The sequence below is a fragment of the Heptranchias perlo genome, chromosome 10 (genome assembly GCF_035084215.1).
Source record: "Heptranchias perlo isolate sHepPer1 chromosome 10, sHepPer1.hap1, whole genome shotgun sequence".
Taxonomy (NCBI): domain Eukaryota; kingdom Metazoa; phylum Chordata; class Chondrichthyes; order Hexanchiformes; family Hexanchidae; genus Heptranchias; species Heptranchias perlo.
This window is the reverse complement of record NC_090334.1, coordinates 58,585,112-58,598,734: the sequence shown is the minus strand read 5'-3', so window position 1 is coordinate 58,598,734 and position 13,623 is coordinate 58,585,112. Positions and strand designations below refer to the sequence as shown.

Sequence of the window (13,623 nt, the reverse complement as noted above, 5' to 3'; positions counted from 1 at the left end):
TTTTGTTTTCTTACACCTACTTGTGAAACACTTTGGGATGTTTCTCTATGTTACAAGTACTATAAAGGTTGTTGCTGTTCAAAAGTGAGGTTGAAAGATAGGCTTTAAAGTCAGGGAGAGATGTAGCAAGTCAAAGGGATTAAGCAAGGGAGTTCCAGAAAGTAGAACTGAATGTTATACCACCAGTGGAGGAGTGGAAGAGTGGGATGCACAGGAAGCTGGAGTTATATAACCAAGGGGCATGGACTGGACCACAAAACTGGAGGAGGTTGAAAAGGTAGGGTGGGATGAGGCTGTGGGACAACAGCACCACAGCAAAGCTATTATAAATTGGGACAAAACTGCTCAGGATCCTTTTCTTTGTTTTTTTTTGTTTTACTAAATCAACCTGCCTTCCAACTTTCAACTACTGATTTATTATGCAAACAGATTTTGGCAAACTCGAGGGGGGTCTGTGTTGAAAAACACAAAAGGAAAAACAGGAATGGTATATGGATGTCTATTGACCTGTAAACAGTATTTCATTACTCTGTAGGATTAATTCACATTCATCATCAGTAAACATACCTGGATAGGTTCTGTAGAAGTTAATCTTCCACTGTTACCAGAGCTAGACCAAGATTCTGACCTGGCAGAGATCAATCCCTTTTGGTACTTAGTTTGTAGATTTTGCCTCTGCAGCTGGTCATTGTCTTAAGAACAAAAGAAACAATTTAGGATCAGTTTGTTGCTTTGCTATATTTACATTTTCACTCCAAATATGCCTGATAGAAATGTAAATTCAGAGTACAATCCGAAATATTGAGTAAGCCAAATGTTTTGATGGCTCCAGTGTAACAGCTGCAACCATCACAGTGACAATGGCAATGAATGTTATGACATCACATTTGCACCAGTAAACAAACTTAAATGTGCGCAGACAGGGAAACGGACCACACATACTGAGTAGTCTGATTTCCACCGAAACTCAAGAGCACCACTGTATATGTGAAGGCATGCACAGATCGCCTGAGGTGCAGTGTTTAATATGTTGCTATAAACTGCGAGGGCATAATTTACTTCTGCACATTCCAATTTCAAAAACAGAATGGCCCAGCATCCCTATTTTCCTCAAAATATTTAAACATTTCAGATCAGCCGCTATAAACCAATCAAATATTCTGGATTCATCGAGTTATATACAGTCTAAAGCACAGAAACAGGCCATTCGGCCCAACTGGTCTATGTCGGCATTTATGCTCCACATGCGCCTCCTCCTCCCTACTTCATCTAACCCTATCACCATAACCGTCTATTCCTTTCTCCCTCATGCGCTTATCTAGCTTCCCTTTAAATTAATTTATTCTATTTGCCTCAACTACTCCTCGAGGTAGTGAGTTCCACATTCTTACCACTCCTTGGGTAAAAAACTTTCTCTTGAATTCACTATTGAATTTATTAGTGACTATCTTATATTTATGACCTCTAGTTTTGGATTCTCCCACAAGTGGAAACATTTTCTCCACATCTACCCTATCAAACAGTTTCATTATCTTAAAGTTCTCTATTAGGTCACCCCTCAGCCTTCTCCGGCGCAGGCTCGATGGGCTGAATGACCTCCTTATGTGCCGTAACCATTCTATGATTCTATTCTTTTCTAGAGAAAAGAGCCCCAGCCTGTTCAGCCTTTCCTGATAAGTACATCTTCTCAGTTCTGGTATCATCCTTGTGCATCTTTTTTGCACCTTCTCCACTGCCTCTATACCTTTTTTATTACATGGAGTCCAAAATTATGCAGAATACTCCAAGTGTAGTCTAACCAAGGTTCTATGCAAGTTTCACATAACTTCTCTGCTTTTCAATTCTATCCCTCTAGAAATGAACCCCAGTTCTTGGTTTGCCTTTTTTATGGCCTTATTAACCTGTGTCGCTACTTTTAGTGATTTGTATATCTGTATCCTGAGATCCATTTGCTCCTCTACCCCAGTATGCAAGCAATATGTGGCCTCCTTATTCTTCCTACCAAAATGCACCACCTCACACTGATCTATATTGAAATTCATTTGTCAATTGCACGCCCATTCTGCTGGCTTATTAATGTTTTCTTGCATTTTGATGCATTCTTCCTTTGTATTAACTTCACCTCCCAATTTGGTATCATCCGCAAATTTTGAAATTATACTTCCAATTCCCAAATCTAAATCATTACTGTAAATTGTGCATAACAGTGGTCCCAGCACTGATCCCTGTGAAACACCACTTACCACCTTTTGCCAGTCTGAGTAGCTACTCTCAAACCCTGTTCTGTTTTCTGTTTTGTAGCCAGCTTGCTATCCATTCCACTACCTGTTCCCTGACTCCACATGCTCTGACCTTAGTTATGCGTCTCAATACGGCACCTTATCGAAGGCCTTTTGAAAATCCAAATATATTACATCTACTACATTACCCTTATCTACATTTTCTGTTACTTCGTCAAAGAATTCAATGACCTTTCCTTTTGAAATCCGTGCTGACTATCCTTTATTATATTTTTGGTTTCTAGATGTTTTTCTATTACATCTTTCAGTAAAGATTCCATTATCTTTCCTACCACCAACGTTAAGCTAACTGGTCTATAGTTCCCTGGACTTGTTCTATCTCCCTTTCTAAATAGAGGAATAACAATAACTGTCTGCCAGTCCTCTGGTACTATTCCCCTTCCTAATTAATTTTATATATATGTAATAGTGCTTCTGCTATCTCTTCTCTAACTTCTTTTAATATGCGCAGATGCAATCCATCCGGACCAGGGGTTTTATCCTATCTGAGTTTGATTAGTTTATCAATTATCTCCCCCCTTTCTATCTTAAATGTCTTTATATCTTTTTTGATCTCTTCTTCTAATGTCATGCCCACCTTGTTAGTCTCCCTGGTAAATAATGAGGCAAAATAATTATTCAATATTACTGCCATTTCGCTGTTATTACCTATGCATCCCCTTAGTGGTCTTATCCCTATCCTGATTTTTCTTTTGTTATTTATGTGTTTGTAGAATACTTTACTATTTCTTTTGATATTCCATAATTTAATTTCGTAGTTCCTCTTTGCATTCCTAATTCATTTTTTGACTTCTTTTCTAACCTCTTTATATTCGCTTTTGCCATCCTCTCCTTTATTGTCTATGCCTTAGAGTATGCCTTTTTCTTTAGTTTCAGTTTTACCCTTATCTCTTTATTCATCCAGGGTGTTTCATTATTGGCTAGTTTGTTCCTGATTTTAGAGGAATATACTTCTCCTGAACTCTATTGATCACCATTTTAAATATTTCCCACTGCTGTTCTATCTCTGCCTGTCAAAATTTTTTTTTCAGTTTACCTTCCCTAGATCCATTCTTATCCCCTCCAAATTAGCTTTTTTCCAATCTATTACTTTGGTCTTTGCCATACTTATGTCTTTCTCAATCATTACTTTAAACCTTATTATGTTATGGTCGCTATTGCATAGATGTTTCCCTACACTTACTTCTCTTATCTGCTCTGGTTCATTTCTCATTACTAGATCCAGCAGTGGTTCCTCACTTGTTGGGCTTCTCACCAAGAAGAGTCCTTTACACACTGTAAAAACTCCGTTTCCCCCTTCCCTACCTCTCCTTGCCAGTTTATTTGGGGGTAGTTGTAATGATTATTATTCAATGTTTTTTTACTCATTTCATGGATTTGCCTACATATTTCTTATGTAGTCATCTTTCAGTTGTCCCTTCTACATCTGGCTCCTCGCTACAAATTTTTGTCTCTAGTTCCCCCGTTTTGTAACAGATGCTGTGCACATTGCTGTACAGGCAATTTAATTTGTTTTTAGTAATTGTTCCCCTCACTTTATTTTTAACATCATTTTGCACTTATGTTCTATAACTATATTTGTTCCCTGACCGTTTACATTATCCTTATTCCTTACCTTGGTCTGACTTTTACTCTCATCTCCTATTTCTTTTATCTTCAGACTTATGTTATTTTCACCAGATCCCTCCCTTTTCTTCACTATGTCACTGGTCCCAACATGAACCAAGACAACTGGATCTTTCCCCTCCCTTTCCAAGTTCCTCTCCAGTTGCTCTGAGATATCCTTTAGCCTTGCACCAGGTAGGCATCACACCCTCCTGGACTCTTGGTGGAATCCCCTAAGACTACAACCTTTCTATTCTGTTCCTCCCTCTGAAGGACTGCCTCCTGCTCCACCGTGCCATGGTTAGCATTCTGGCTGTCCACCCCGCCGCCTGAATCCTTATCTTCACAGGTAGCAAGTACATTGTACCTGTTGGATAGGACCAGTGTCTGCGGGACCTCCTCCTCTACATCCCCTTGGTTCCCCTTACCCTGCTGACGAATAGTCCCACTCTCCCCTTCCTGCACCTATGCTTTCCTCTGAAGTGTGACAGTACTCAAGAAAACTATCCAAAAATTCCTCCCCCTTCCTTATGTGTTGGAGTGCCTCTAATTTGCACTCCAGCTCAAGGACTCTGAGCTGAAGTGTCTCAAGGCAGAGACATTTCCTGCAGATGTGGCAATCCGGGAAAATCTCACTGTCCACAAACTCTGACGTATCACAGTCTTGACACATAGGGCATGATATTGACCTCGAGCCATCGAAGAGAGCGGTGGGAGAGATTTTTGGGTGCGAAACGCTGACAGTAAGTTGGCAGCCAACAACTCTTATTTCCGGGCTTGACGCCTGTCAGCCAGCTTAATTGACAGACTGGCTGGCTGTCGAGCAGGAAGGCCTGCAGTAACAGCCCACTGCCAGGGATCGAAGGAAGGAAGGGATCATGGGCCAGGGAGGACATCTTGTGGGGGGGAGGAGGAGATCATGGGCCAAGAGGTGGAGATCAGTGGGTCTGATGCTGGGACTTGGAGATCGGGGGGTCTGATGCCAGAACTTGGAGATCGGGGGGTCTGATGCCAGAACTTGGAGATCGGGGTGGGGGGGGGGGGCAGATGCTGGGCAGAGATCGGAGGTTGATTGAAGAGGTTAGAGATCGGAAGATGAGATCGGAGGTCGGGTGATGAGTCAAAGGTAGGTGGGGACCACTATCTTGGGGGGGGGTGGGGCGGGGGCGTGGGGACGGCCAATCGCAGAGGTCCTGTGGGCCAGGTGAGCTTGTTGGGCCTGGATGCATCAAACCTCCCCTTAAATGTGTCAATACTGTCAGCTTCAACCACTGCATGTGGCAGTGAGATCCACATTCTCAGTGTAAAGAAATGCCTCCTAAATTCTTCATTTGTTCGGTTAGTGGCTATCTTATATTTATGTCCCCTTGTCCTGGATTCACCGACAAATGGAAACAGTTTCACCGTGTCCACCCCATCAAACCCCTTCAAAATTCTAAAGGCCTCCGTCACGTCTCCTCTTAGTCTTCTCTTTTTAGAAAGAAGAGCCCTAATCTGCTCAGTCTTTCCTAATAGTTGTATCCTCCGGTTCTTTTTTGAGCAAAGATTTTAAGACAATTCAATGAATCATCAAATTAATTTCCAAAGATCTGCAATATTTTATTAGGAATAATAAACACTGTTACAAGTGGTAATTGTATTTAAATTGAGCACCTATCGACTGGAGTTTGGCAGTGATTGTAACAAATTGATAAATAAAGCCAGTTTAGTTACAAAGCCAAACCAAAGTCTTGCAGTAAAAAATTGAGGCATATAAATGACTATTAATACACTTCTGCCAATGAAATTCTGCAACCATTATTTCCTTTACCATATCCAACATAGCTCTTGGAACAGTTTATCTTACATTTATTTAATTTTTTTAAACTATATTTTAGTAAACGGTTTTAGTAGTAAGAATGTACCATCAAATCCTGAATTAAGTGGTAAATAAGTTTCTGGCAATAATTAATCAGGGTTTTCTGAAACAATTTGAGATATTTCCAAATAATAGTCTCCATTATACCATGTTAATTCACACATATACTGCACTTTTTAAAAGCAAAAATTGCAGATTCATTTTTTTCTGTAGTGTAGGGGAGACTAATGTTTGGGTGAGGCCTGAAATTTGTAGCTCCAATGTTAAGCAATAACAACTTGCATTTATATAGCACTGTCAACATAGGAAAACATCCCAAGGTGCTTCACAGAAGTGTAATCAGACAAAAATTGATACTGAGCCAAAGAAAGATATATTAGGAAGGGTGACTAAAAGCTTGGTCAAAGAGGTAGGTTTTAAGAAGGGTCTTAAAGGAGGAGAGGTGGATGCATAGGAGGCTGGAGTTGAAGGAACGCTCTGGTCTCAGAGGGCTATAGGGCTGGAAGACATTACAGAGATAGGGAGGGATCTGAACACAAGGATGAGAACTTTAAATTTGAGGCGTGGATAGATCAATGATGTGTGAGTGGGACTTGGTGTAGGGTACGATAGGGGCAGCAGAGTTTTGGATGAACTCAAGTTTATGGGGAATGGGTGGCTGGCCAGGAAAGTGTTAGAATCATCAAGTCTGGCGATAACAAAAGCGTGGATGAGTGTTTCGGCAGCAGACTGGCTGTGGCAGGGGAGAGACTAGCAATGTTACAAAGATGGAAGTAGGTGGTCTTTGTGATGCAGAGGATATGGGGTCGGACGATCAGCTCGGGGTCAAATCGAACGCCAAGGTTGCGAACATTCTGGTTCAGCCTGAGGCAGGGGCCGTGAGGGAGATGAAATCAGTGGCGGGGAATCAGAGTTTGTAGGGGGGAATCGAAGACAATGGCTTCGGTGTTCGCAATGTTTAATTAGAGGAAATTGTAGCTCATCTAGGATGGATGGCAGACAAGCTGGCTGACAACACAGGGGCAGTGGAGGGTTGAGAAAGGTGGTGGAGAAGTAAAGCTGGGTGTCGTCGACATACATGTGGAACATGTCACTGAGAAGGAAAGCAAAGATAAATCTTTGAGGGACTCCAAAGGTAACAGTGCGGGAGTAGGAAGCAAAACCATTGCAGGATATTTACTGGCTACAATTGGATAGGTAAGAGTGGAACAAAGCTGGGTCAGTCCTACCCAGCTAGACAATGGAGGAGAGTCATTAGAGGAGGATGGTGTGATCGACCGTGTCAAAGGCTGCAGAGAGGTCGAGAAGGACGAGGAGGGATTCTGCACCATGGTCACAGTCACAAAGGTTGTCATTTGTGACTTTGATTTGGACCATTTCAGTGCTGTGGCAGTGGTGGAAAACTGATTGGGGAGATTCAAACATGGAGTTGCGGGAAAGATGGGCACAGATTTGGGAGTGGACAACATGTTCAAGGACTTGAGAGGAAAGGGAGGATTGGAGATGAGGCGATAGTTTGCAAGGACAGAGGGATCAAGCATCGGTATTTTGAGGAAAAGGTGATGATAGCAGTTTTGAAAGTGAGAGGGCTAAGGTGCTTGAGGAGAAAGGAACCGTTTACAATGTGAGCTAGCATGGAAGCCAGGAAGGGAAGTTGGGTGGTCAGCAGTTTAGTGGGAATAGGGTCAAGAGAACAGGAGGTGGGTCTCAAATGGACAAGATGAGCATGGAGAGGGTATGGGGGGAGATAGGAGAGAAACAAAAGGAAGATGTGAGTTCAGGGCTAAAGCAGGGGGAACCTTGGGGGAAGTTTGACTTGGTGGACAAGGGGAAGGGGCGGGGGGGGATGTGGCAGAGGCAGCTAAATGGATGGTGTCAATTTTAGTGACAAAGAAGTCCATGAGCTTCTCGCGCTTGTTGAAGGTAGAGTGGACGGAATGGGGGGATGGATTTAAAGAGACAGTTCGTAGTGGAGATAAGAAGCTGGGGGTTATATTTGCATTCCAGGATGATCCTGGAATAGTGAGCAGTTTTGAAAGAGGTGAGCAGGGCCCTGTAGTGCTTTATGTGGCCCAGACGGATCTGGTGATGAATGGCTAAACCAATTGTGCACCAGACACATTGAAGTCTGCAGTCCTTGGATTTGAGGGAGCAAATATGGGGGCCGTCTGGGGTGGGAGAGAGTAAGGGTTTTAATGGGGACAAAGGCATCAAAGGCAGAGGTGAGGGAGTCATTGAACAGATCAAAAGCTGCAAACATATCTTGGCAAAGAGGGCTAAAGGCTAGCCAGTCGGGAGTTTGAAAGTGCAGTTATAAGTGACTTGGGCGAGAATTTTTTCCAGGTGCCAACACAGAAGGAAGTGAGATTGGAAGGGGGAAAAGGGGATGTGAGTGGTGAGTGATACAAGCAAGTGATCAAAAATAGCCTTGTCTGTGATTTAGACGATGGGAATAGAGAGGCCATGTGAGATGCAAGGTCAACGGGGTGCCCGTGAATATGGGTAGGAGAGTTTATATGGAGGGAGAGGTTAAGAGAGGAGAGGAGGGCAGTGAACTAAGAGGAGAGAAGTGAGCTGTGAGCTTATCCAAGAGGGATTTAAGCCTGGGACAATGGCCAGAGAGTAGGAAGGTGGAGGAATAGTGAAGGGTTGGGTTAGGGAGTTGTGGAGATAAAGTACCCAAGAGGGGAGAAATGAAAGGTGGATTACTGCTTTATCAGGAAGGGGAGGAGTCGGGGAGAAAGGCCCAAGAGAGGTAAAAAGAAAAGAGAAAAAAGGGAGATATAAGTAATGGGCTCAAGACTAGAGCGGCAGCCAAAATACAAACGTGAATGGACACAGAGGAATGGCAAAGCTTAAGACATATATGTCCTGGTTGTAAACAGAATATTAAAGCATACTGGTCAATATATAATGTTAACTACTGCATGTCAAGACTGATTTATTTAAAGTGCCTCATGACAACTAATGTTTAGTGCAATTCTTAGTGGTTTCTGAAATTGTAAACGCAATGCAATTTTTTAATTAATGAAAATGTGATATACTTTTATTCCTCTGGAGTGCCATGTTACTTTTCTTTATGAATTTTTTAAACTTTTAGATTTCTCAACACAGATGATCCCAGCTCTCTCCTGATCAGCTGGAGTTCCAGGCATTGCTGTTTATTGTTTTGATCATTGTATGCTATCTGGGAAACTGATTCAAGATACAAGTAAGCAGGAACACATTGTTTATTCAGCACAACCAACAGTAAAATGTCGGCCCTACTGGGATTGCAAGAAAGTTAATCTACTTCTATTTTTATTTTTAATTGAACATCTTTATTGTCAGATTGTTGGTAATAGAATGGCATTTAAAAAAAAAGAAAAATCAGTATGTTTTCTAGGTCTGAAAACATGTTTAACATAAACACAAAACGGAATCTGTCTCATTGAGATGCAGTTGTACCAACTTCAGTTCGAAATGGTTACAAATTAGCAACAAAACCTCAATTACAAGTACATGAAATACATCCTGAAGCACTGAAGTTCAGTTTCAAAACAGTCGAAAATCTTGCACTGCAAATCTGTCTACTAGTACAGACTCATGCAACGAGTTTCATAAATTATCTCAACTCAATTGCCAGCAACTCAGGAAGGTTTCCTGACATAGCTAAAGAAATGAACAAATAAGCAACTATACTGCAACTATATTGGATAAGTCTGCAGTTCACTTAGCTTCTCATTTATCTGAAGCAGTAGTGAAGGCAAGTAACTAATAAAAATGGAGGGACGAAAACAGGGAAGATTACAAAATAAAAATAATCGTAAGTATTAATGTATCATCTTCAATACGCTTAACTTTTGTTTTGAAATATAACTGCTGCAATGCAGTCAAAATAGTATTTTTGGTACTTTGCCCAAGTGCCTCATGTTAGGCTAAATTCAATTAAATGTAAATAAACATAAATCAAAAATATTTTTAAAAATACACACAACTGCAGACCCATATTTTAACTGGATTTTTTTCATCTCTCCAATTTACTCCCTTCTTCTTTGGAAGGCACTAACATGCTGGGGTGTGGTTCCACAGGCTTGTGCTGCCCTTTGGCACGGCACTCAAATGGCCATTCTTCATGGATCAGCCTGTACTATGAGTGTTGGCAACTAAATGATCTTCAGTTGATGTCCAGACGTGCACTTTACCGCAGAGGTTACTCGCTAACTATCAGAAACATGAACCCTGGCTAGTTTTTTCCTTCCCTAGCCCAGGGAAGCATAAGGCTGATTGAAACATCTCTACTCGGTGTAACTAGCAGGGTAGATAAGGGGGAACCAGTGGATGTGGTATATTTGGATTTTCAAAAGGCATTCGATAACGTGCCACAAGAGGTTGTTACACAAGATTATGGCTCATGGGATTTGGAGTAATATACTAGCACGGATTGAGATTGGTTAACGGACAGAAAACAGAAAGTAGGAATAAACAGGTCATTTTCAGATTGGCAGGTTGTAACTAGTGGAGTGCCGCAAGGATCAGTGCTTGGACCTCAGCTGTTTACAATATTTATCAGTGACTTAGATGAGGGGACCGAGCGTAACGTATCCAAGTTTGCTGATGATACAAAGCTAGGTGGGAAAGTAAGCTGTGAGGAGGACGTAAAGAGTCTGCAAAGGGATATAGACAGTGAGTGGGCGAGAAGGTGGCAGATGGAGGGGAAATGTGAAATTATCCACTTTGGTAGGAAGCATAGAAAAGCAAAATATTTTTTAAAAGGTGAGAGACTAAGAAATGTTGGTATTCAGAAGGATTTGGGTGTCCTTGTACACGAATCACAGAAAGTTAACATACGAGTACAGCAAGCAATTAGGAAGGTAATTGGAATATTAGCCTTTATTGCAAGGGGGTTGGAGTATAAGAGTAAGGAGGTCTTGCTGCAATTATATAGAGCTCTGGTAAGACCACACCTGGAGTACTGTGTACAGTTTTGGCCTTCTTACCTAAAGAAGGATATACTTGCAACGAAGGTTCACTAGATTGATTCCTGGGATGAGAGGGTAGTCCTTTGAGGAGAGACTGAGTAGAATGGGCTTATATTTTCTGGAGTTTAGAAGAATGAAAGGTGATCTCATTGGAAAGTTTAAAATTCTTAGAGGGCTTGACAGGGTAGATGCTGAGAGGCTACTTCATCTGACTGAAGAGTCTAGAACTAGGGGTCACAGTCTCAAGCTAAGGGGTCGGCCATTTAGGACCGGGATGAGGAAAAATGTCTTCACTCAGAGTTGTGAATCTTTGGAATTCTCTACCCCAGAGGGCTATGGATGTTCAGTCGTTGTGTATATTGAGATTGATAGATTTTTGGACACTAAGGGAAATAAGGGATATGGGAATAGGGCGGGGAAGTGGAGTTGAGGTAGAAGATCAGCCATGATCTTATTGAATGGCGGAGTAGGCTCGAGGGGCCGTATGGCCTACTCCTGCTCCTATTTCTTATGTTCTTACTCCACGAATGGCTGAGGTCAACTAACATAGCCAACAACACAGTACCACACTGGATGAGCGCATTTACCCAATGCTGTAAGCCATCAGGAGACCCTCAAATTTAAGGCAAACATCAGCAGTCAAATTATTTTTTGGCATTTTTATCTCAAACATTGGTGAATACTAAATCATTAAATCTTCAATAAAGAAGGATCTCAGCTTTATTATTGATAGCAGATCAACAAATGTCCAATATAAAGATATTAAAACAAACACAAGAAAGCAATTGCTCTCACATACGGGCCTGAATAGAAATAAAACCATTAACATATTACAATATTAGAGAAAAGTGCAAGAACAAGAGGGCTCCAATAATGGGTGACTTTAACTATTCAAAAAAAGACTGGGTTTTTTTTTTATTCGTTCATGGGATGTGGGCGTCGCTAGCGAGGCCGGCATTTATTGCCCATCCCTAATTGCCCTTGAGAAGGTGGTGGTGAGCCGCCTTTTTGAACCGCTGCAGTCCGTGTGGTGAAGGTTCTCCCACAGTGTTATTAGGAAGGGAGTTCCAGGATTTTGACCCAGCAACGATGAAGGAACGGCGATATATTTCCAAGTCGGGATGGTGTGTGACTTGGAGGGGAACGTGCAGGTGGTGTTGTTCCCATGTGCCTGCTGCTCTTGTCCTTCTAGGTGGTAGAGGTCGCGGGTTTGGGAGGTGCTGTCGAAGAAGCCTTGGCGAGTTGCTGCAGTGGATCCTGTGGATGGTACACACTGCAGCCACTGTGCGTCGGTGGTGAAGGGAGTGAATGTTTAGGGTGGTGGATGGGGTGCCAATCAAGCGGGCTGCTTTGTCCTGGATGGTGTCGAGCTTCTTGAGTGTTGTTGGAGCTGCACTCATCCAAGCAAGTGGAGAGTATTCCATCACACTCCTGACTTGTGTCTTGTAGATGGTGGAAAGGCTTTGGGGAGTCAGGAGGTGAGTCACTTGCTGCAGAATACCCAGCCTCTGACCTGCTCTTGTAGCCACAGTATTTATATGGCTGGTCCAGTTAAGTTTCTGGTCAATGGTGACCCCCAGGATATTGATGCGGGGGATTCGGCGATGGTAATGCCGTTGAATATCAAGGGGAGGTGGTTAGACTCTCTCTTGTTGGAGATGGTCATTGCCTGGCACTTGTCTGGCGCGAATGTTACTTGCCACTTATGAGCCCAAGCCTGGATGTTGTCCAGGTCTTGCTGCATGCGGGCTCGGACTGCTTCATTATTTGAGGGGTTGCGAATGGAACTGAACACTGTGCAATCATCAGCGCACATCCCCATTTCTGACCTTATTATGGAGGGAAGGTCATTGATGAAGCAGCTGAAGATGGTTGGGCCTAGGACACTGCCTTGAGGAACTCCTGCAGCAATGCCCTGGGGCTGAGATGATTGGCCTCCACTACCATCTTCCTTTGTGCTAGGTATGACTCCAGCCACTGGAGAGTTTTCCCCCCGATTCCCATTGACTTCAATTTTACTAGGGCTCCTTGGTGCCACACTCGGTCAAATGCTGTCTTGATGTCAAGGGCAGTCACTCTCACCTCACCAAAAAAAGACTGGGATAAAAGTAATGTAAGTGGCAGAGAAAGAGAGGAATTTCTACAAAGTGTCCAGGACTGCTTTATAGATCAGGATGATTTTAGGTAATGCTGGATCTAGTTCTAGGAAATTAAGTGGAGCAAGTAGTTAATGTAAAGGGCAGGAGTATATCTAGGAAACAGTGCCATTAACATAATTTGATTAAATTTAAGAACGGTAAAGGAGAAGGAACATTCAAAGATAAAGTTAGTTGACTACAAAAAAGCCAATTTCAAATAGGTAAAAAGATAACTAGCCCACATAAACTGGAAAGAAAAACTGGCAAATATGACTGTTTCCCATTATTTGAGCACTTTCAAACAAGAGATTAAGTATAAGCTAGACGTATCCCCACAAAATGTAACGGTGGTGTAGTAAAAGCTAGGGTTCCTTGGATGAGTAAATAAATTAAAATGAGACTTAAACAAGCTTAATGACAGATCTAGAGCTATTAATACAAAAGAAAATCAAGCTAGAGAAAATATAGATGGGAAGCAAAGAAGATTAGGACAGCTAAGAGGGGGTATGAGGAAAGACTGGCAGGTAAAATAAAGGAGATAGTAAAGAATTTTATAAACACATAAAAAGTAAAAGAATAGTTAAAGAAAGGGTAGGGCTGATTAAAGATGAGATAGGAGGATGAAGGAATGACAGATTCTAAATGAAAACTTAGCTCGGTTTTCACAGAAGGGTATGATAGTGGACATGAAAGAGTGCAAGAGGAGGAGGTGGAATGACTACAAATAAGGAGACAGGATGGAGAATTGAGTGGAATTCTAA

At 42.1% G+C, this 13,623-nt stretch overlaps 1 protein-coding gene across 2 annotated transcripts in view; it reads right to left on the bottom strand.

The window, feature by feature from the left end:
• The window catches only part of LOC137326164 (spermatogenesis-associated protein 7-like), an 82,150-nt gene that overhangs the window by 56,459 nt on the left and 12,068 nt on the right, over positions 1-13,623 (bottom strand). For both annotated transcript variants that reach the window (XM_067991038.1, XM_067991039.1), the window contains one exon: positions 568-692. In XM_067991038.1, the coding sequence (XP_067847139.1) occupies positions 568-692 (125 nt within the window). The remainder of the gene's footprint in view (positions 1-567; positions 693-13,623) is intronic.